The 23,590-nt window shown below is 32.6% G+C and overlaps 2 protein-coding genes across 3 annotated transcripts; both read right to left on the reverse strand.

Moving 5' to 3' along the window:
- Positions 1-10,736: 10,736 nt before the first annotated feature.
- LOC108739996 (pickpocket protein 28-like) lies at positions 10,737-17,389 on the reverse strand. Its single transcript, XM_018474143.1, has 12 exons — positions 17,358-17,389; positions 17,150-17,281; positions 16,571-16,777; positions 15,258-15,370; positions 15,087-15,175; positions 14,859-14,860; positions 13,260-13,345; positions 13,134-13,199; positions 13,039-13,072; positions 12,474-12,614; positions 12,211-12,302; positions 10,737-11,026 (listed from the first exon to the last, which is right to left on the reverse strand). Exons 1-12 carry the CDS (start codon positions 17,387-17,389, stop codon positions 10,839-10,841), a joined length of 1,182 nt encoding a protein of 393 aa, XP_018329645.1. The 3' UTR covers positions 10,737-10,838.
- Positions 17,390-18,638: 1,249 nt separating this feature from the next.
- Positions 18,639-20,749, reverse strand: LOC108739999 (acid-sensing ion channel 5). 2 transcript variants are annotated; one of them, XM_018474147.2, is made up of 6 exons: positions 20,282-20,749; positions 20,154-20,213; positions 19,789-19,825; positions 19,603-19,728; positions 19,426-19,517; positions 18,639-18,886 (listed from the first exon to the last, which is right to left on the reverse strand). In XM_018474147.2, exons 1-6 carry the CDS (start codon positions 20,394-20,396, stop codon positions 18,852-18,854), a joined length of 465 nt encoding a protein of 154 aa, XP_018329649.1. In that variant the 5' UTR covers positions 20,397-20,749; the 3' UTR covers positions 18,639-18,851. The 2 variants fall into 2 exon arrangements, with proteins under 2 accessions (XP_018329649.1, XP_018329648.1); XM_018474146.2 differs by having other exon boundaries at positions 18,639-18,998.
- Between the last annotated feature and the right edge of the window lie 2,841 nt (positions 20,750-23,590).

Consider the following 23,590-nt stretch of genomic DNA (forward strand, 5'->3'; position numbering starts at 1 on the left):
TCACAGTTGGAGGACATGTTACGAATATGAATGTGGGTGATATGCAAACATATCCGGAAGATACGCTTTGGTAGTCTGAAGAATACTTTAGGTATTTAACTATGGATTTGAGTCAGAACGAATCAATCGTATAATTACGATTTCAGAGGGGAATATTGGTAAGAAAAGCGCAACTATTAAGGTTTATTAAGTTTATTATTAATATTCATGTTTGCAAATCCGCCAGTCTGTCCGAAGCCAGGTTGAAAAAGGATAAAGGATAGAAGAGTATAAAAAACCTGGGTTCAGTTGGCTCCCTATGAAGGGTAACAGTTGGAAACCCATCAACAGTGACAAGGGTGGATGAAGATGGAAGAATCTCAATGATTAAAGGAGTAAAAGAATCACAAAAGGGGAGACCACGCATATTTAGTCAAAAGGAATGTAATGAGTGTAGGTGAAGAAAATCCTGTTGGTAAATTATCTGCCCCTTTCAGGTTAGGTGTTGATGCTGGTAACTGCTACTGTCTGTAAAAGCACTGAAATGCTGAAAAGCCCAACGTCAAACCCTGGACTTCGGATATACATTCTGTTGGTAAACGATCAAGTAAACGAAACAAACAAGTACATGGTCTAAAATTAAAAATGAAGAAATGAATTGAAGATTTTTGAGAGATCTTTAAAAATTTCAAGTCAAGGCAGTAATACAACGAAATAATCGGAAAAAGAACCACCCTAATAATCCGCACTTGAAAAAAGAAACTTAAAAAGATGAAATACATGTAGTGTAACGTAACAGTTTAGGAGTGTTTAAAAATTTTAACGAAAAGCTTTCATCCTGCGTTTTTGCGAAGGACATTTGGGGGAATTCCAGGTAATGAATCTCTCGTTCCGGTGGCAGATAACATATTGGATCATTAAATTACTCTTTTCCCTCTGGGCCACGGACGCTGGCCGGACGGCATGGGGTTCGAAGATGTACTACGTTGAAGCGTCGACATTTAAAACAATCCGATTACTTACGGCGAACAACAACACGAACACATGTAGGACACGAACAATACACTCGCAAACATTTGTACAGGGCGTTTCACAAAAAAATTCCGAGTTTACGCCTATTATGAATATTTGTTACGTTAAACAAGGACTGGAAATAAAATGATCAAATGTTGAATGGGCAGAAAGGGTACTCCAGACCTACAGAACAACGTTAGGTCTGAACAATTTTTTCGAGATAGCCTCAAAAACACCTTGACGTAAAAGGTGTCATTTTCCGGTACTCGGCCGGATCCATCAGTCCATCTTTAGTTACAACTATTGTGACTATTATAAATTGACATCGGTATCTGATTTATACTGGGATTAGGGAATCCCAGTATAGTCTTATGGCTTACTCAATAGGTTATTATACCCTGTTGACGTATGAGTACCCATTGCAAGCTATTATAATTACTAAATTTTATATAAATCTACATTTTATATTCTTCATTACACAAAAATTTTTGAAATTGGGTATGTAAAATACTAAAAAAAGCAGAGTAAACTCTTTATAACGATTTCACTCGATAGATAAGAACTGCAGCTGTGTACGTTATTGAAGAAGACGATCCTGTCCCTCCACCAAGCATCAAATAAGCACTTGATGCAGCGAAACTATTAAAAAAATACTTTTTATATAATCAAATTGATCCAGCAGTATCTCAAGATATGAGTAAGATACGTAACAAAATACAATTAAAATATTGGAGCAGCAAAAAACATCAGACGAAGATAACAGGCTATACGCAATGTATGAATAATAATGTTCGTGTGCAAAATGTGTACTATATTGGTAAATGCATATTATTATAGAATAGTAAAATAATATCTTTTATTTCTCTCCATTTAACGACCACTCTTTATAACGCCGAAAAATGTTCAGTCCCTTAAGTGTCGTTATATAGAGTTTACACTGTATATTTAGTATCATCCTGTACATTATGTACAATGTTCCGAAAACGGTAGTTCTCATCGTCGTTCTAATGAATTGAATTAAGTTAATCGTCGAGATTTACGGAAGAAGCAATCGTACTAATTACGGTCGTGTAATAGCAATAATGCGTGGTAGATAGTAGTAGATCCGCAATGTAAAGTGCCCTTAATGGACCCCGCCACCGAACTGGCGAAAGAGATCCGGGCTCTTGGCACTAATTGAACCTTCAATTACCGGCCACAAATGTAATCGGACGGGCGAGGGTGCCGAGAGAGAGAGAGGAGCAACGAATGCGACAGTCGAGCATTTGTATGTCGTGCCATTTGTTTGCCTTTTATTCTACGAGCTGCACTTATTAGCACCCCTTTTGTCGAGTCCTTACTTACCGGAAACTTTTAAAACACGCTCGATCGCCCTTGTTTGCGAATCGTATTTTAGAATGTATTGTTTGTTATGCGGGTGGCTGAAATTTGTCGCAATTAATTTAAAAGGTTTGCTGGGATGGAAAAACATTGCTGCCAACATTGTATAAGATGATAATAATACGAGCAATTATCAAATAACTAGAAGTTCCTCGCTACAATAGCCTCATTCAATAATTTTATTTAAGGATGTTTGGTAGGTATGTCAGAATGCTATGAGACAAATAAAAATTTGGAAGAACGTTCCTCATTCAATTCTAAAACTCCTGTAAAAATTACAAATCGATTCACTAAACCGTTAAAAAATTATTGAGTCATTATTTNTATTAATAGAGATTGAAACTAAATATTTTTTTGTTTCGAAGTTGAAATCAAGGCATATTCACTGCCAAAAGTATTATTTACCTCATGATATGCTGCAAAACCTAATTAATCACGAATTTCTAATTGTGTGTACTCTTGTCTCCGATTGTACCTCCCAAACATCCTTAATTTAAAGTCTATAAAATTGAAAGTATATCCTGAGATCGTATACTTTGGTTACTGTCACCGTTAAAAATAAAATTCTGTATTTTTGACGTTAAACACGCCCGTAGCATTGGCATAATGATAAAATATATTTTAATAATTAGATTGCTTAATGAGGTAATGAAGTAAATTTAAAACCTCCTGCACATTATTTATTTTTACGTAAAAGTTCGATGTTTAGCAAAATAAAACAAGTTTATGATTCTATTGGATGAATTTTTAAGTTGGATTCGTACAGAATACAGCCTTACCTATAGGTAAGCGTATTTTGCCGACAATAGGTAACCATATTTTGAAATTAAGATTAGAAAGAGGACCTTTAAAGAATTAATTATCCCGTCTGTTTCTCACGCTGAGCTCGTACCATCGATAGTTCCAAAAAAGGAGGGGTTAAAATATGGTCATTATTTCGTACATTTGAATTAAAGCAAAGGAATAAAAATTAGAACAACAACAGAAGGAAATATCGTAGTTTTTACGATAGCCGAATGGCACTCCCGCTGACGCGACTTGAATAAGTTGAAAAAACCCGCTCGGCGATGATTTGCACAATTGCCGATATTGGGTCCATTATTGCTCCGAATGAGCATCGAAATTAAAAAAACACGTCTTTTGTCCGACTTTAATTACAATTAAATGCTCGATCCTTTGAACGAATCCTTTTCTTAGTTCCTTCCTACGCGCCCGACTGTGCTGACTTTTGTGTCTATCTGGCACAACCACCGTGCATATATACCCTAGCTTTTCTATAAACATTATATAACATCTAACATCTGCTATCCATTTATAATTTATTAATAATGGTTCATGTTATTGTCAAAAGATGAAAAATACAATCGAGAGAATAAAAATTCTATAAAAATCTACTTTCTAGCATCCAATAGTTAAGAAATGTTTCTAAAATGGTAGAGAAATTCATGTAGTAAATTCCATAAATAAAGTAATTCTGTACGACATCAATTCCAAAATTAAGCAAAAGCGTGAATTCCAAAACCATCAAACCAAAATATTTTAACTAGTCACTTCACGCAATCAATCGAGTGGACATTTCTCTCCTATCTCCTACTATTCGTAAACTTAGATCTAACTTTCTTCATTTTCTTCCGGTTTTTACTTCAGCGTGTTGTAAACATTCCCCCTTATATATGTGGTATAGAAATTAATATGGAAATCTAAAACGATGGAGGCGGCTGCACGCACGAAAAAACATGACTCATGCGGCGTTACCTCGCTCTGAGGCGTTCCATTTAAGGCCTGAAGTGCAAGCGAGAGCGCGGAACGAGCGACAAAGAGGCACAATCGGCCTCCGCGTTCGGCAGCGTTCGACATCTGTCTCTCTCCTACTTGAGTGAGCGATGCGTCCGCGTGGACAGCTGCTATACAATAATACATTTCCATTTACCTCCTTCTCTATATCCATACAAAATATCTATCAAACAAATAAAATTAAAATTTTCTTTTGAAAAATAAAACCATTCCATCAGTATTTTCTTATGACGTTGTCACGTTCAACTATCGTCAGTAAACCGACTTTACAGACAACCGATTTTTTTTGCAGTTTTTGGGTACTGTAGTTATGTACTTCGATTCCACTTCTTAAATTCAGCGGTGAAGAAATGGGAACAAAAATGTCATCGAATCGCTAGTGGTTGCTTGATGACTAAAGGATTTTCACAGTCGAATATGTAATAATAATCTCATTATTAAATTGAGAATATGGTATCTCAATGTTAGATAACCTAAACGTATTGTGGCATTCTTACGTAACGTGTGTATATGTGCGAGTGGAGAAATTTCAATTCGAATTTTCATTTGTCCAATTGAAAATCTCATTTGTAATAAAGACATCATATTCATTCATGCAACGCCACCTTTGTCGTCTCGTGTTTTATAGATATCAAACGTTGTCAAGGAGCAAGTTGATGACACGTGTGTACATAGGGTACCTGCTTTTATTACCTTCACAATATGCTGACTAGAGAAGTCCTGGGTGATGTCCTGCGGAGTCTTTGTGCATAGACATTACGTATATATATCTATGTGAAATATGAATGTGTACGTTTTTGTACAGGTACGTGGGTTTTGTCTATTATCACTCAAATAATGCTTTCTCGCGTGCCAATCTCAGAATACACTTACTTTTTTTTAATTTGTATCTTCATGGATTATAGTCAGTAGGTACTACAATGATATCAGTTTTCCACCTTTAATAAGCCAATTAAGCAGCGTATCTTAGGACAGCGGTTTCCAAATGGCGTTCGTCGGAACCCTGGTGTTCCGTGGAAGGGTTTCCGCTGGTTACGAGGTTTCTTGTCCTATTAAAAATATACAAAGTTCTGCGAACAGCAATCATTCTGTCTTTAATCGTAACAACGGTATTTTTATAACAGAACCCTAACGGTTCATTACATCATTACATGATAGAGACGAGGACAGCTATAAACATATAGATATCCTACCCAGATGCCAGATGAGAAGACAGGACATTCGGACATTCAGTCTTACTTTCAGATACAATAAATAGGATACAGTTGATAATTCGAAGTGGTCTGTATTCTGTCGAAACTGCCAGACGCGGATCGCGATTTAGATCTTTTTGGATCTCATCAGCGCGTCGCAGGCAGCTCCAACAGAACACAGACCAACTTTTACCTGCTATCTTAACAGTGCGTTTTAGAAAATACTACAAATGGCGCAGTGAACGCCATCTGTAGCACGATGCTACATTTTAGGATTATCTATGCTCCAACAAGGTCCACTTGTATGCATATCTACTTGCTGAATTGATTGTTGATTATTGGTTCATTCCTGTATCCTTTGGTTATATTTTTATATGCGTATAAACCCTGTCCAATTATGCAAAGCAGTCTGACTTATTTATTTATTTAGATATTTACCAACACAATTTTTAAATGAAGTGAAAGTCATTAGTAACAGATGTATCGCAGTTGAGGCTTTTTATAGAAGCATATGAAGTGAGTTGCCTTCCCCGAGGAAAAGTTGGGACAACTAATTTATATATCCGTTAGTCATGTCAAACTATTGCACGACGAAACTGACTTATTTGTTCGATATATTCAATAAACTCAACGCAACCAGTAGGCTCTATTACCTAACCTACCCTAACCAGCAGGTCATTACAGTGAAGAACTGCAACTACGTCTACAGTGACAGACAAAATATCTTATCTAACAATAAAAAGCAAATTTGGATTCTGGATTTAATGTGTTGAACAAAAAGGTTCTAAATAGATTTCTCGAAGAAAATGAGTTACAATTAACCTCAGATATGGGTAAAATCATAAATGAACATCTGTTGAACCTCAAAAACTCCATGAAAGAATATTTTCTAGAGGAGTTACAGAACAACCACTGATTGTGAGTGCAAAATCCATTCGCAAATCATACTAAACCATCAATGTTAACTATGTCGGACTTTGAACATTTGTTGATCGATATTAAGAATTAATCTTCTTTAAAACTAAAATTCGAATTAGCCGATTCAAATATGAATGACTTTTGGATTAAATTTAAAGATAAATACCTTGCAGTTATCACGATTTCTGTTTCGTCTTTTGTTGACTAAGAGATTACAGACGAGCATTTCAATTTAGGTTTACACTAAAAACACATTCAGAACTAGACTGAATACAACTTCGGATATTCCAATTCGATTGTCGGACATTAAATCAAATTTTAACGGTATTATAAGTAAAAATGCGCACTTTAAATGCCTACGTGCAATATAAAGATTTTGAATTCAATACTCATGTTGAAGATGGGATTCCATCAAAAAAGGATGGGTTAGAAAGGGGATAATACAAAATAAGATAAGTAAGTATGGCAAATATTAAATCACAGTTGGAAACAGTGGTTGGATGTTCGTTGCGATTTTGCGGTTATATAATCGTTGTCAACAGCACGGTGGGCATATGTTTTCCCCGTCTCGGACATGCGTACCTACCGTTAAGAGGGCGACTTCCTGGTAGGACCCTTCGTGGCCCGCCGTGGCTCGAGCTTTTCAGGATCTCGGCGTGCGCCCGTGCTTTATGGGACCTCCCGTACGGACCCCCAAACACGCTCTTTTTACAATTTTCCGCGGGCACGTTTTGTTTAAAGTCCAAGTTTGGAGCCCCCGCGTGGACGATAAACGGACCCCCTCCGTTTCAGCGACATTGTTGTCGTTGCACTCGCCCAATAAAATACACATATTTGTATGGCATTGTGCGTGTGTGTATTTTGCGATGTCCTCGAATTACTTGCCGTGAAATCGGTCGCGCACAAGTCAAATAAAAAGAGAAGAGACATTTGCCAGTGGACAGATGGAGACGTCAAGGGTAGCAATTATGTCGACCGATGATTTATGTCGACGAATTAGACGAGTATTGTGGTTATTGTAAAAGTGCCGTTTGCGCACGTGAAAGTTCTTCAGATCTGTGGGAGATTTTTTTTAATACTTATTGTCCTAGATACTTAAAAAGATCCAGGTGAACAGTCCGTTAGGAAAATTCACCTGGAATAAATATTTATCTAATCAATAATAAATACAAACATAAATTACTATATGGGTCAAGCTTTTGTGGCCAGAAAGCCCGAAAAACCTCGACTACATAAATAACTATAGTTAATAACTAAGCCAAACAAAAGACTTTGGAAAAGTACGAAATTAAACGAGATTGAGACGCAATTTAGCGATTATCCCCTATCATCATCATAAGGTCGTCATTTTTAAGACTGGTTGGACACGCACCTCCACTCTATGCTGAGCTAATCTTCATATTTTCCACAAACCAGAACAACCCACATCTTTAACTATTTGCGAACAGTAATCTAATCTACGTCTACTTCTACCCCTCCTAACTCCCGTTATTGCCTCTAATATGTCTCTGATTAGACCTTCATACTTCAGAAAGTGTCCTACTAACCTATCTCGCCTTTTTCTTATTGACTTCCATAGAGTCCTCTGTTCTCCTATTCTTTCTAATATCTCTTCATTTCTAACCTTCTCTATCCACGGTATCCCCATCATTCGCATGTAACACCACATTTCGAACGCTTCTATCCTTTTCTTTTCCGCAGCGCGCACTGTCCATGTTTCGCACTCGTACAGCGTCGCGTTTCAAACATACACCTTTAACAATTTTTTTCGAACCGAACCGTTCGCGAGTGACTTCTTTTTATTGAAGGCGCTTCGATCCTGCGTTATCTTCTGCTTTATATCCTTACTACTCCTTCCGTCCTGACTTATCTGACTTACTAGATACCTAAAATTGGTCACTTTTTCTACTTTTTGGACTCCTATCTTTATATTCGCTCTTTCCGTACTTTTTCTTACCTTGCATACCAGTATTTTTGTTTTATTATCATACAGTACTGTTTTGTCAATACCGCTTCCATTTTATTTATTTGCTAATACTGCTATATCATCTAAGCATAATAATCTTTTGCCCCTGTATATCAATACCTGCAGTCGTCTTTAATGAAGTTAATCGCTTCTTCGATGTATAGATTATCAAGTAGCGATAACAGTGTACATCCCTGTCTGACTCCCTTCCTAATATTTACTTCTCTACGTTGTAACCCCAGCTTTATAACTGCCTGTTGCTCTTTATACAAACTAAGTATCACTCTTCTATCTCTATAACTCATCCTTACATTTTTAAGTATATTCTCCCCCATATTGCAGTAAAAATAACCACGGTCCCAAATTATATGTCGGATGATTTACATTTGGACTGAAATGTAATCGTTTAAATTACCTGGTATTCCTGAATATCTTTCTCCAGGGAAGAGGTGTTACAAACGAATAAGTAGATTTCGTGGTATTCCCCCTCATTAAATTCTTAATATAAACTACCTGATCAACAATAAATACTCCTAACACCCCTAAGCATTTACAGCCTTGAAAATAAATACCGAAACAGCTGTCGACGACCTGCAACTTATGAAACATTACCAAGTGTTTTTATTTTTAAATTTAATAATTTGAAAATAGATTGTGTAAATTTTTGATAATTACGTTCGAAAGGGTTTAAAATATTATTAATATTACTTATTATGATTACTATTCATATTAGTTTATTTTAGGTACTTATTTTATTTTTTATATTTAATATGCGTAGTCATTAGGTATTAAAATTAAATAAATGATCTTATAGATTAATATATTAATGTAAGTATGTAAAACATTTATTATAAAACCGACCTATTTATAATTTAACGTATCCGTTTTCGTCTTCTAAGTTTATTTAGTACAATTTTTATCATTTATCCACCTTTTAACATTTAAATCACTGATGTTACGTCAGTTGTTTACTCATCTGACACGACCAGGACTCTAGTGCAAAAACTGTAAGAATGTATTATAAAAAGATATCAGAGGCGATGGTCGACGTGTTTGTTACAGAAAACAACGAACATGCACAGTTTCTATACAATAAAATCAGTTGTCAGTTAGTGTTATAGTTTAGCATAGTAAGTATGTATCTATTTAGTGTCGCAAGTGTAGACTACGCTAATAACTGTTTTAACTAATTGAAAGCAGAATTACCTATTATGAAATGATTACAAGGTAAGAAGTGTACATATTAACTTGAACGCAAAATAATGTTATTACAATACTGAAAACACCTTTTTTTTATGCTTTTGTGCTCTTTTTATAATTATCAACTTAATTTGCAGTGTTTTACATGATTACTTATTCTCATATTTTATAACCACATAGGTAAAAATCTACTACAATCCAAAAATAATTTTCTTTATTTAGTTAGCGTTTATGAATCATAACCACTTCTATAAAATTTATTCTGACTGATTCTGAAGTCACTTCTATGCTCGCGAAAGTTGAATTTAGAAATTCGAAAAAGGTTGTTAAAGGTGTATGTTTGGAGTGCGGCGCTGTACGGGTGCGAAATATGGATAGTGGGTGGGTGGAAAAGAAAATGTTAGAAGCGTTCGAAATGTGGTGTTACAGGCGAGTGATGAGGATACCGTGGATAGAGAAGATTAGAAATGAAGAGTTATTAGAAAGAACAGAGGACTCTATGGAAGTCAATAAGAAATAGGCGAGATAGGTTAGTAGGACACCTTCTCAGGCATGAAGGTCTAGTCAGACATATATTAGAGGCAGAGTTAGGACTTACGAGGGATAGAAGTAGACCTAGATTAGATTACTGTTCGCAAATAGTTAAGAATGTGCGTTGTTCAAGTTTTAGTGAAATGCGAACATTAGCTCAGGATAGGAAAAAGTTGAGGTGCGTGTCCAACCAGTCTTAGGACTGACGACCTTATGATGATGATGATGATTCTGACGATTTTATGGTAGTATATAGTCACTAATATTTACCATCAAATCGTAGTAAACAGGTAAAAAATCTTACAAGGAACAAAGAAAAGACTATAGACTTCGCTTGCCTTGATATAAATGCGTGTCAAAGACGATCGACGCCCACACAAAACCAATTTTTTCTATCCCTCGAGAACAGTATTTTTTTCTACATGAAATGTACTGTATGTCCTTTTCTGTACCCTTACAATGTCTGTACAAAATTTCATGAAGTCAGGATAACATAAGCTTTTGCCTTTATTACAATTCACATCAATTTCCAGTTGTAGAATATTTCGAGTATATATAAAAATAAGTTATGCAATTAGTTTAGCTTTATTTTAATCAATATACAATAATTCACATTATTAATATCAAATATCTTATGTTGGTGTACATATTAATGTGTAACAAACGTGTTTACTATTTTGCTCACGTGTACCTATAATTTAATTTAAAACATTTGATAGCACATGTAAAAGTGTTATAAAACGTGAGAATGTGCGACAATCTGTTCAACATATCCGTTCCTTTATTATGTTTTTCGACAGCTTAAGCAAAAATATTTAGATTTTAAATTTAAAGTCAAAGCTTCATGAACTTAATCGAAAAAATTAAAAACGTTGCTGTTCTCCCGACAATAATGAATTTAACTTTATCTTGTTTCTGTGCGTCTGGACTTGGTGTAGTTCTTTTCTTACCCTCCATAAATTGACGAATAATTTTATCAAGTAATATATAATTTCCACTATGCTTAACCAGCTAAGGCCAAGAAATAATCCAAGTAGTCCACCAGTACTTGCTAAAAAAGAAAAATTATATACCTAGCTATTAAGGGTATGCTTGATTTAATAAATGTTCAACGAATAACGGTAGGGTCAACCCAACGTAGTAATTTGCTTCTAATTATAAGTTCATTTATATTTGACAGGGTCCTTTTCAATTAAGGACATCGACTTTTTAAATTTTTTGTGTTATCTTATCGAACTACGGTCGTGTCTTAATTATTGTAATAGTTTCCTTTTCTTTTTTTACAGAATGTATGGTAAGTATATCTTCATTCATTAAGAAATAAGTAAGACATGGAGGATAATATTGATTATTTGTTTGGTGAGTATATTATAGTTTATTTATGTTTTCTCGAGTTTGTCTAAAAGAGACATTTGCGTGGTCACCCTCCCAGGGTGTCCACTAGGATGTCCATTGGACACTGGAAATTAAAATTAGGAGATGAATCTGCCAATTTTTGTTATTTAGGGCATCAGATAACTATCGAAAAGACGGTAAAGATATAAAAGAAGGAATACTGTAAGGTCGGACCGCTTTTAACAAATAGAAATCGCATACAATGAGTATCCATAAAAATACAATACAATTTTTGCTATAAATATGGTAAGGTATATCGTGGGCGCTGCGGAAAAGAGAAAGTACAGGAGAATATTAAAAATACGAGAGAACAGAGGAAGTTAATTAGAAATAAGTGAGAGGCTGGTAGGACACCTTCTCAGACATAAAATGCTAGTGACAGAAGCATAAACAGGTGTTACGGAGGGTAGAAATAGACATAGGTTAGATACGGTCGATAATAGTTAGGGATGAAGTTGCTTTAGTTTTCGAGGAATAGGAATACTGGCTAAAGATAGAAGTAGAGGAGTGAGTGGGTTCAAACAGTCTTCGGGCATATAATGATGACAGATGTTCATATTTTATATTTGAAATGTGAAAAGGTTCAACTTTGTTGATAAACACATAAAAAAATATTTCAACTATAAAAACTCAATTCAATATTAACAGAGAAAACAGTAGATGCTTTTCTTTAAGAAATTCGCTAATAAAATGTACAAAATTTAAAATCTGGAGCTTTGGTAAATGTAATTAATTTGTGCTTCGAGACAAAGACACACTGTTAAAATTTAAGGTATATTATGCAAAAGTGTTATTATATTTTTAGTAAACTGTTATCAGGATTTATAAATAGATACTTACATAAGAAATCGGAAAAACTGTATATTAGCCTCTTTGTATACCTATCGAAATGATTCTCTCCAAAAAATATAGAAACGGTGGCAAAATTTTTCCTGAAAATTGAACACAGATTGACATTTGTTTTTGGAGTGAATTGGACATTTAGTACAATATAACATGTAATATATTTTGATAATAGAATATCCCTGTTTGAAGGGATATATCTAGACATCTTGGACGTAATAAATACTATTAAATAAAGATTTGCTCTTACATTTATTTACCTCGAATATTCTGCTATTTCATTTTTCGTTACATTTCCTGGAAATAAACCGTCATAATAAAAAGAGTGTTCAAGAGTGCCGTATGAAAAATTAATGTTGTATTCTATTTCGTAACAATTAGGCAGGCATCGACATCTGGACCTTAAAATCAACAAATCAGTTAGCAGTATCAATGGTAACTGGGCAATGTTTGAAAGCATATGTTCAAAATTAGTACATATACTTTATGAAATTAGCACATTGCAGTTAAAATTCTTACAAGCCCGCGCACAGCTAACAAATATTCGACACTATGAAGTAAACAGCAATCAGGTCTACGAGGGCGGTTCAATAAGTACCCGTGTTACACATGAAGACACCTTTTTTTTTTAAATTTGTTTTTCTATTTTTCAACATAGTCCCCTTTTAGACAGATACACTTCTCCCAACGGCCCTGCCATTATTTTTACCCCTCCAAAAAATAAGATTTACCGAAAAAATATATTCGTTTTAATTTTTGCGATTAACATTAAGCAAACTACTCTTGCACCTGATTGACAATACGTTTAATTAAAGTTTTACTTACTGTAACGTGTCTGTTTCTATTTCATTCATTAATTCTGAAATCAAAAGACAAATTAAATAAAATTGAATGAATCAATTTTCATAATGACCACAGACCTGCCGCTTCACGTGCACATTCTAACTGCACTAACATGCATAAGTCTTTGTCTTTTTCCCCTAAAAAATAGTTGATTTATTTGTGGGCATGTACCAGTCAATATATATTCCTTATTAAATTCTTACTCGGTAAATGGAAAGGAATACAACCGCAGTGGTTGCTTGTATAATTACTTTCACATTCCAATCTGCAGTTGTTTAGGGAATAATATCTGTAATCATATTATTACATAATATATACCATAAATATATAAAAGGTAAACAACTTATTACAACAATTTCGCGTTTACTAGAAAGGACTAGTTGGATAAGCGAAAAAACATTTCAATATGGGGGTGCGAATAAAATGCTCATTCTAAAAATTTTTATGTTTCATACTTTTAAATAGAATTGGGTGAGAAGGTTTCATTCATTTTTGCTCTATAATCTGTATAAAACAATTATCAAAAACATATTAAAACATTAAAAAGACAGCAGAAATTAAAAAATATCCCATTAATATACTAAAATCTATATTTTAGGAAAACCGTTATTTTGAGTTTTCTTTCACATTAGGGGTTACTTTTCTTCACCTATCGACCCCAAAGTTACAAGCAAAGTTAATGTAATACAGTTGTGAATTAGATACGTTTTAATTTTTAAAAAGTAGTCACGGAGAAAATGAGATCGGAAAATTTACTTAAATATTAAAGCGATATTTGCAATTTATCCCGCTATCTCGTTACTTCAAATAAAAATTACAATTTGGACCCGAATTTGTATAAATAAAATCCCAGCAGAAATAAATTTACTAAGTATTTTAGTTGATACCTACTACAAATTTAATTGCAATAATTAAGAAACTTGAAATAATTTTTGATAAAAACATGTCAAAATTGAGATTAATACAAATTACCTAGTAAATTTTACTATTTCTACGGCAAATTCAGTCATTTACAATCGAAAATTATAATTTTTGCTTTCTATTTAATAAAATGTATCTACCTGAAATATTTTAAGTGACGCTCTTCTCGAAAGAAACAGCCCCTCTTTTCAACCTTAATATTTTTCAAACTAAAATCAGCATCGTAAATTGTTGGAATTATTGTAATTTGAGTTTCTGATCCTGAAGGTATCAAGTATGCAAAATTTTTTATTTTGCTGTTATCGGAAGGAACATACAGTAAAAGCTAAAATTGAACAAAATTCTTAATAATATATCGTTAATTATCGTATTTATGATAGCATCAAAAGTTTGCTAGTCTTGTATATTTATGACCGCTGTACTCTCTGCCAAAGTGAAATCAGATCTTTTTAGAAAAAATTAAAAAACATGGGTTCTTATTCAAAAGGAATTAGGAATAATATTTTTTACTAAACTAATGGTTAGAGACATACAGTAGAACCTCTTTAAGTCGAACCTCAATAAGTCGACAATCTCCAAAACTCGAAAACATGTTTGTTCCCTTCCCTTCAAGCCCCAAAACCTCTATTACTCGAAATATCAACCCTCTATTAGTGGAAATAATCAGTGAGTCCCTGCCAGTCATTTTGGTACGTATTTTCCCTCTATAACTCGAAAAATTAAATTGGACCTCTGCATGACGAACATAGCAATGTTTTATTTTACAATTTAATATCAAAAATTACTGACTTTTTTAATACAAACCTACTATGTACCTACAAAATTTTTTTATGTGTTTTGAAGTAAGGTTGATTTATAATAAATAAAAATATGATTGTTACCTCTGTCAAATCAAAATCGAAAACTCTATAACTCGAATTTTTTGGCGTCTCCCTTGATGTTCTAATTAGAGGTTCTACTGTATTAGAAATAGAAATAGGAGCTAAGGGAAGTAGAGGTAGACATACATAGATTAGATTATTATTATTAACCAGTCTTAGGACTAACAACCTTCTGATGATGATGATGAAGAACATCAACTTTTGATAATAAATTAGTGAGCTACATACTTTGAAGCCTGCACTGTTAGTCGATGAACAGTAATAATCGTCTAGATTTGCATCCAAAATTACATACAGACCGTGGTTGGAGCCTGCCCCTGTAATTTATATCCGAATTTTATCAATAAAATTCTGCTAATAACGACTAACAATATGTTAAAAGATAATTAACAATAATACCAGAAGCCCGATAAGGGTACTTGGGGGTCGAAAAATCTTTGTATCCCGTTTCCGGATCCCATTCCCCGACATCTTTAGGGTAATCAAAAAAAGATTGTGTATCATTCATGTATCTAAAATTTTTTCATTTTAATTATAAAAAAAATAATGACTTTAATCCTCTTTTTCCAATTTTATATTTTCTATCAAAAATAATAATTGTAGGTACTATTAGAGAATATTTCTCGCTTTCATAATTAACAATCCAAAATTGAATTTGCTCAGCTATTTAAAAAGTATGCATCTCAAAAAATTTTATTTAAATTCTTAAATGCGCTCTTATTTACCCCTCCCGGTAAACAAATTGATTAGGGAGTCCATTGAATGTGTAGCATATCCCCTCATCTGTAACTTCTGTGTTAAAATTGAGAGCACAATCGATGTTGTTTGAATTCCAAATGCATTTTTTAATCATTTCATCAACAGTTTGCGATGTCTGTAAGTAAGGATTAGTGATTAAAAATATTATGCAACAAAATCTTGTATGTACGGTTTAGTACAAATCCGCAAATTTTTGTCAAGAAGAATAATAAACGATTTTTTATTAAATGTTTTTTAAAAAATAGATTTAATGAATATGTTGCCAAAGGTTTCGTCTGATGAAGAGTTAGCACCAGACAGACTAAAAGTTATTATTAAATAAGTTTTGGTGAAGCAATTAGATTTAGGTAGGCATCTTTTGTAACGAAGCAAATAAAATTTACTGAAAATTTTTAAATTGTGTACTATAGGGTTTCATCAAATCAACTATGAGTAAAATTTTTACGGACTATAAACCGAATTGCTATTATATACAATTTTAGGAAAAAAGATATAGAGGGTGGTTTGTTTGTGTACAACAAATTTCAAATTTCTTACCTGATTAAGTAAAGTTACCAATCTATCCCATGTGGTAGTTTCTACAGCCAGGGTCTGATTAATTTTATTTATATCGAGTGTTGTATCGCATAAATATTTCAGCAGAGTCTTTTCTACCGTGCTGATATAAAAAAGAAAAGAATCATTAGGAATAAGGCAGTAATGAAACTTGTAGTTGAATATGCAACTTCAACCCAGAAACTAACAGTTACAGAGATGTAAATAATCCATATTACTTTATTCCATCACGTAAAATTGATTTTGAGCAAGGAACCGCTATAGGTATTTCGTATTTCAGTAAAGGTAAAAGAAGTAGGAACGTCTTATTTTTTTATTAAACGGTTATTTAAAACAATTTTTATATTAATAAATTCTTATTCCATATTCAGATTGTGAATAATGGTAATTTGACTTACTTTTTATTATTTATTTTTTCGACCACACTCCTTTTCGCTTGATTCATATTACAGATTTTTATAGCGGGAAAGGGGATATCGTTTGTAGATACTGGTATGGGATTTATACTCGTTATTATAGGGTTTAAATCGTATCTGTAATAAATCTGATATACAAAATATGAAGCGAAAATAACTGCTGATGCAAAGGCAATAGTCCAAAATGCTCTGAAAAATAATAACACTTTTTTGAGAAATGCGTTGACTTTTTGTCAAACAGGACAAGAAGTTAGGTTTAGAGTTTAGTCCGTATAGTTCATAAACAAGAAGTTAATAGCATCTGGGAATGCATTAAGTTTTAAGAAATAAATTTTATAGTATCCGACAAACAATTTTAGCAATTATTTTGTCAATTATGTTCCATATTTTTAATTTATTCTATACTTTAATTATTTTCATTTTTTTCTATGTGATTCTTTTCAAAAATGTCTTATGTTATGTTATCCTTATCCTATATCTTCCTTTTCCGCGATGAAAGAGAAATTGAAATGTTTTAGCAGTATTTTTTTACTAAAAGAGCTTTTTTGCTATCATAATTACCTCTCAGCAATAATTAACTTATGATCACCAATGTATTTGAGTCCGTGAAGTGACGTTTTCTTGCAATACGATTGCCATACATGTGTAACTGTTGTACTGTATTTGTTTAACGGTAAGTTACGTATGGGTTTGCTGTGTAAGAACATTTAAAAAGGATAAATAGAACACGTCTAATACCAAATTTTAGCATTTTCGATAGATTCCTTACCTTTTACTGTTTCTTCTTCTTGTAGGCATCATGTTACAAATACAAACTTTGTGTACCAATTCACTTCAAAACTCAACTATCTGTGTAATTGTAATCTACTTATTGTCCTTTATATATGGATCTAAAACCCATTGCTCTAGATTAATACTCCCATGGGATTTTGTTACATTTAGTTAAATAACGGGACGATCTAGTTTTGATTAATGATTTGATTGTGAATTTTGCACTTTCCCTATAATTGACTGTAATTCTGGTTACATTAACTAATTGCAAAATTTTTTTTTCGGTATAGGTAATATTTTATGTTTTTCATTAATTATTCGTTCGACGTAATTTACTTTTAATTCTATATCAGCCTTTAATAAGCCAATGATATTGAATTGAAATAAATTACAATAGGCATCAATAGTGTAAGCGTCGCCTAATACAAATTAAAATCTTCATAAAGTAAACAGCATATTAACTATGGTTATCCAATCGTATGTCGTAAGCAACGTAAACCTTATGCTTATAGAAACGATATCCATGTCTCAAAAATTCTGTTGCGCTATTGCTATAAATCTCCCATCTATTTGGTACTTCCCCAGTTGTGTTAACTGGAGAATTGTCTTATTATATGTGTACAGTTTGATTAGACTTTCAGAGGTTTAAATGTAACAAGCTAATTAGTAATAACCTACTCGACAGAAGAGAGTAACTTCGACATTACTGACCTGATGGTTTCAAAGAGAAAATGTCATTATGCAGAAAAAAAAATTCTCAGAAACAAAAATTTCTGATTTCTTTGATAAAAATGATATTTTATTAGTGTTTTTCAAAGTTGATGTCTTTTGATGAATATATTTTAGTGCTTTTTATTTGAATAGGTATATGGGTATTTTACTAAATATTAGTAGGTGCGTGCAGATCGTATTACGATAATTGGTATTTGGGGGGACATTATTATTAGGAGGATTAACGATATAACATGACGATTATTAATATTACAAAGATTATTGTACATTTAGACAGTGATATTGTGCATTAATCCATTACTCAATTTTTAATAAAATTAAGACCAATCTTAATTTAGTTACAAAAACTGTTATCTACTTGCTTGCGTCATCTTACGCTATTGAATAATTGTTATTATTCTAAATATTTTTAATTTTTTTTATTTATAAAATTGAAACAATAAGAATTAGGTTTTTGGTGGCGATAGGGGATAATAAAAAAGCTGCTTTATTTGAGGATTTTATTAAAAGCTTTCATATTTTACTACACATATCTTACATGCTTTTATGTAGCCCTTAATATTTATAATCAAAGCACCAAACGTACAGATGCATACATATACACACAAAATACTGAACATTTTTCCTAAAACCTATCCTTTTATTGGTCACTTATCATTATCATTAGTGCATTTTGATTCTACTTTCGTCTATCTATTTTTTCGTTGTAGAATATTATTAATTCAATATTTTGCTCGCTGTATATTAAACTTATTCGGCTTTAACTTATTTCTCTTTGGTTCCGCAATATTTGGTCTAAAAATTTGTAATACATAAATGGCACTTTTAAAAAATCCATAGTATAACAGTTCAGCGGCAGTAAAAAAACTGAATCCCATAAAAAGAGCCAAAATTCCACCAACATTAGCTGGAAAATGCAAATTAATTAAGACATTTAACATTTAACTCATATAAAACAAAAGACTACATATTTTCAAAATTCGTTATTTTTAAGTGGCTGTGTAAAAACCATACGGCTCTATATTAGTCATCCCCCCTCTAAAACAGGAAATACGTTATCTTCAATTCGATTATTGCATGTAGGTAATAGATATTGATCTATTACTACATCCTTTTCTTCAGTCCATGTAAACTGTTCAAGGGAAAACCACGTTGTTCAGATATCAACTTCCCCATATTGTTCAGAATAGCCTTTTACCAAAGTCCTTCGTCCCCTTAAAGTCATATGGTTTATGCACAGCCCCTAAATGGTTGAGACCAAAAAATAGTATGCGAAGATTCAGTTTATGGTATATTAAAGCGGTTTTTTTTTATAAAAATATTCGCTTACTTACACAAATATTGAGAAATGTTGTACATTGCCTGTTTCCTCAACTTTACAAAAGTGGTGGACTTAAAGAAAACGTTCAATACTGCTATGTTTTCCCTAAAAATGTGTAACCACGAGATAGTTACAGAAATTCATATACCTAAGCACATGAAAAATTTATAACTTGATCTTAAATTTTTACCTGATATATTCATCTGTATAATTTTTTAAGATATTTTCTTTTTGCGGCATTTGTATTAATGTTCCATAGGATTCAATTTTATCATATTCTAAAGTTTCACATTCACTGAGACAAGAACAGTTATATCTGTAAATAAAACAGATTATGCACCTTGTGGTACAATAGAAAAATTTGATATTTTCTTACCGTTTATTTGCTTCCATTTTATGAGCATATACGCGATCTAAAACAATCAAAAATTACATCCATTCTTTTAACCTGAACTACTTCTATTATTACTTCTCTTCAACTGGTTAAACTAAATTATTTTTTTCGAAATTAACCGCTACGTTATGAATTTTAAATTGGAAAAGCGATTTATGAAATACAATAGCACCGATAGGTAATTATTTAACTTGTACTAAATTAGATAAGTATTGGTTTTCTCGCTTTTGAAATTAACATTTCCCAATTTGATAGAAAAATTAATCAAACACTTATGAAGATCCCGAAACTTACAATAAGTTAAACGTACATTTCAGTTAGATATATAAATAAAACATCCAACTCACCAATTGTTAAAAGGGTACAGCACCACTTCCGTAAACCGCATATTTTCCATTTTTTGTATTCTATAGTTGTAACGAAAATACACTCTTTTAAAGTAAACGATATTCTGTTAAGCGATAATTGTACTTACGTGGATAATAAACTGGTATGCAGTGACAGATTGAGTTAGTGTAATTAGCTGCGCATTCATTTATACAATTTATTCTTGAATATCGCCTGAAAAGAAACTTTGATTCCTGATTCATTTATTACAAGAGGTGAAAGTAAGGTTGGATCTAATAAAGAAATTGGAGAAGAAAAAATAGAACAATCCCTGATTTTCGATACCTATTCAGGAATAGATCAGACTGAGCCGTGTCCGTACTGTAGCGAGTTCATGGCACCCGGGCGGCACTAGAATGCAGGAAATGCAAGATCTCTAACATTTTATTGATGCCTACATTTTCCCGAATATAAGGAAGAATTTAGCGGGCGATGAAAATTCGTATAAAAAATTGATTTTTACAATGAGATTTATGATATATTGTCAGTGTACATTACTAATAATAATATGTCAGTCAAATAAGTGTTATCCTATCTTATCGTTAACGATTTTTTAATTTATTTGTAGCTTTAAATTTAAATTTATTCAAAACATACTTAAAATCTGCTATGAATCAATCGAGGCTTTTGAATTTTGCAATAACAAATACCGAAGAAGATATTTTTTTAAAATTAGTGGTAAGCGATTTAATTAGAGAAATTGCAGTTAAAAAGTCGATTTTAACATTTAAAACTGTTTAAGTTTATGTATTTTATTTTGTTATGTATTTGATAATTTAAATTTAACATAAAAAATGGAGCAGATAGTTCACATCTCAGAATCTGCATTTACACTATTACACTATCCATTTAGTTCTAAAGAAATTTTGTGAAAATTCTATTAGATGGGTGATATTGTACAGAATTCAGAACGCTCTCTGTTACAAACTGATTCCTAGCTAGAAAAGAAAAGAAATGAGATAATTTTGGGAAATGTAAAATTTGAAGGGGTTATTGATGTCTGCATGAAAAACGAGAGGTTAGATGATAGGAAATTTTGGTACTAGATGCGGAAACAGGAGTAATAAGGAGCAGAGGTAGACCCAGATTAAATTGTTAAATGTGAAAGTTTATGCATGATACCTGCCTGTAAAGACCCAATTTTCGTTCGTCGTTAAAATAGCAACCTCTCTGTATTGGATGAACACTTTTCCTTAAAGACCGATCGGCTTCCAATACCCTGGGAATTATTTGGACGGCGGTCTCGTAACCTAAGGATATTGCGGATGGTTGGGCTAGTTCCGGTTGATCCGTGGGTTTATGTAAAAAGAACTAACCACAATCAAACGGTATTGATAAAATTTATGATGTACAGAATTACCGTTAATTTGTTTAATCCCAGATTTTCACAATATGTGGATATGCTGCCGGTATCTAACACTACAACTAATCCTGAATTTAAACCAGATCCTAGAAAATGTTAAACTTGTCGAAATAGCAAAAAAAAACAGATAGAACTTCCACAGATGCGTTTAAAACCCTAAATGTAGACAGTCTCCATCTGAAGACGACACGTTATGCGTCGAAACATGGTTTAGCATTTTACGATAAATGTAAATCGTGTAATTTTAGGTAACTGTTTACAATAGTATGTTTTCACGAGCGGAATTTTATCGTATGCATAAGGTTGTCTCTGATGGGCAATGTTGCCGTGTCTTTTGCTTATATCTGCAAACGTTAAGTACTATACCTACCCTTTGGTCTCCATGGCCATATCGATTTATACACGTCATCAGGATAACCAGTCTCTATTGTCCAGTCAAGGACGCTTGATGAATAAGTAAATTTAGATAATGGGGGTTGCCTGAAAGTAATTATCAGAATAAAATATTATCTACTACCTAAGTTACTAACTTGTAACGAAATAAGATTTCATCAGAAATTTTGTTGAACGAACAGCAGGATCCATATTTTGTAAATGTTTGTTTGAATACCTTTTTACATGAATGAGGCTCTCCTCCGAATTGACAAATCTTTAAAATGTGGTCACATGAAACGACAAACTAAAATGTAAACTGTAGATAGTAATTGACTCAATTTAATGTCTCATTTCCCACTTTAAATTAAACACACATTTAAATTCTTATAATACTCATACATATATGCTTATATTATAACAAACTGTAATAAATATTATATTACATTTAAGCATAAAGTGTAATGTAATTCGATTCTAAAGGTCGTCGTCGGTTGAACTTGCTTCCTAGCGTTTCGCTAGCACGAGTAGCGAACTTCATCAGAGGTCCTTCCGTCTCTGATGTTGGATGTGGACAAACAACTCCAACCGAAGACGGCCTTTAAGGATGTTTGGGAGGTACAATCGGACAATCGGAGACAAGAGTACATAAAATTAGAAATTCGTGATTAATTAGGTTTTGCAGCATATCATGAGATAAATGAGTACTATCTATACTAAAAAAAAGTGTATGTACGGTTTGAGATTTGGAATTTGACCAAAACTGAATAAAATAAGAAATAACGAATATATATATATAAATATGGAAAATTTTTAACTGACTTTTGGCAGTGAATATGCCTTGATTTCAACTTCGAAACAAAAAAATATTTAGTTTCAATCTCTATTAATAATGAGCGTAAAACTTTTTAATATGTTTAAATAATAATTAAAACTTTAAAATTGCATTTATTTCAGACAATTATAAATATTATCATTATATTATCAAGTAAAAACGAGATTTTCAGCTAATTTTTCATTTTTTCCTCGATAACCATTTAGTGAATTTGAATAACCTTACGCTAAAGTGATTCTCCAGAGTTCAAGTTACTTATTATAAAAGTTTGAAATTTCTGGTAGCTTTTTTTCTGTTAATAATAATAAATTTAATCTGTTCGGCTAACGAATTTCCATAAAATGACGTGTAAAATTACAATTTTTTAAAATTTCAATAACTTTTTAAAGGTTTAGTTTGTAATTTTTACAGGAGTTTTAGAATTGAATGAGGAACGTTCTTCCAAATTTTTATTTGTCTCGTGACATACCTCCCAAACAGCCTTAAATCCGAATCAGGACAGCATCAGTTCACCAACTGGCCGCGAGAGCCTATACCAATTTTTCATCCCTATTATAAATGTGTAACATTTAAGTAACGAACAAAATAATAACTGATAATTCACCCTGTGAAAATAGCATAGATGGCGACATAATACTATGTATGTATTATTATTATTCCACCACTTCATTATTAATATGAATATAATAATAAAATACCTTAAAATAGTTCATTTGAACATCGGGTACAACATCTGAAAAAACATCTTCGCTTTCGTTGGCAGCATAATTTTGATAGCACAATTGTTTGTAGCAGGTGTAATTTAATATATTCATTTCGTGGGGATC

The sequence above is a fragment of the Agrilus planipennis genome, unplaced genomic scaffold (genome assembly GCF_000699045.2).
Source record: "Agrilus planipennis isolate EAB-ADULT unplaced genomic scaffold, Apla_2.0 scaffold200, whole genome shotgun sequence".
NCBI classification, from domain to species: domain Eukaryota; kingdom Metazoa; phylum Arthropoda; class Insecta; order Coleoptera; family Buprestidae; genus Agrilus; species Agrilus planipennis.

What these genes read in the sequence shown, in the direction of transcription:
- LOC108739996 (XM_018474143.1), bottom strand. Translation starts at nt 17,389, where the DNA reads ATGATGCCTACAAGAAGAAGAAACAGTAAAAG. An exon ending in AGAAGAAGAAACAGTAAAAG is followed by an intron (nt 17,282 to 17,357) that starts GTAAGGAATCTA and finishes GTTCTTACACAG; the next exon opens with CAAACCCATACGTAACTTAC. An exon ending in AAGTTAATTATTGCTGAGAG is followed by an intron (nt 16,778 to 17,149) that starts GTAATTATGATA and finishes ATTATTTTTCAG; the next exon opens with AGCATTTTGGACTATTGCCT.
- LOC108739999 (XM_018474146.2), bottom strand. Translation starts at nt 20,396, where the DNA reads ATGAATCAGGAATCAAAGTTTCTTTTCAGGCGATATTCAAGAATAAAT. An exon ending in TATACAGATGAATATATCAG is followed by an intron (nt 19,518 to 19,602) that starts GTAAAAATTTAA and finishes ACACATTTTTAG; the next exon opens with GGAAAACATAGCAGTATTGA. An exon ending in CAACATTTCTCAATATTTGT is followed by an intron (nt 18,999 to 19,425) that starts GTAAGTAAGCGA and finishes TGCATTTTCCAG; the next exon opens with CTAATGTTGGTGGAATTTTG.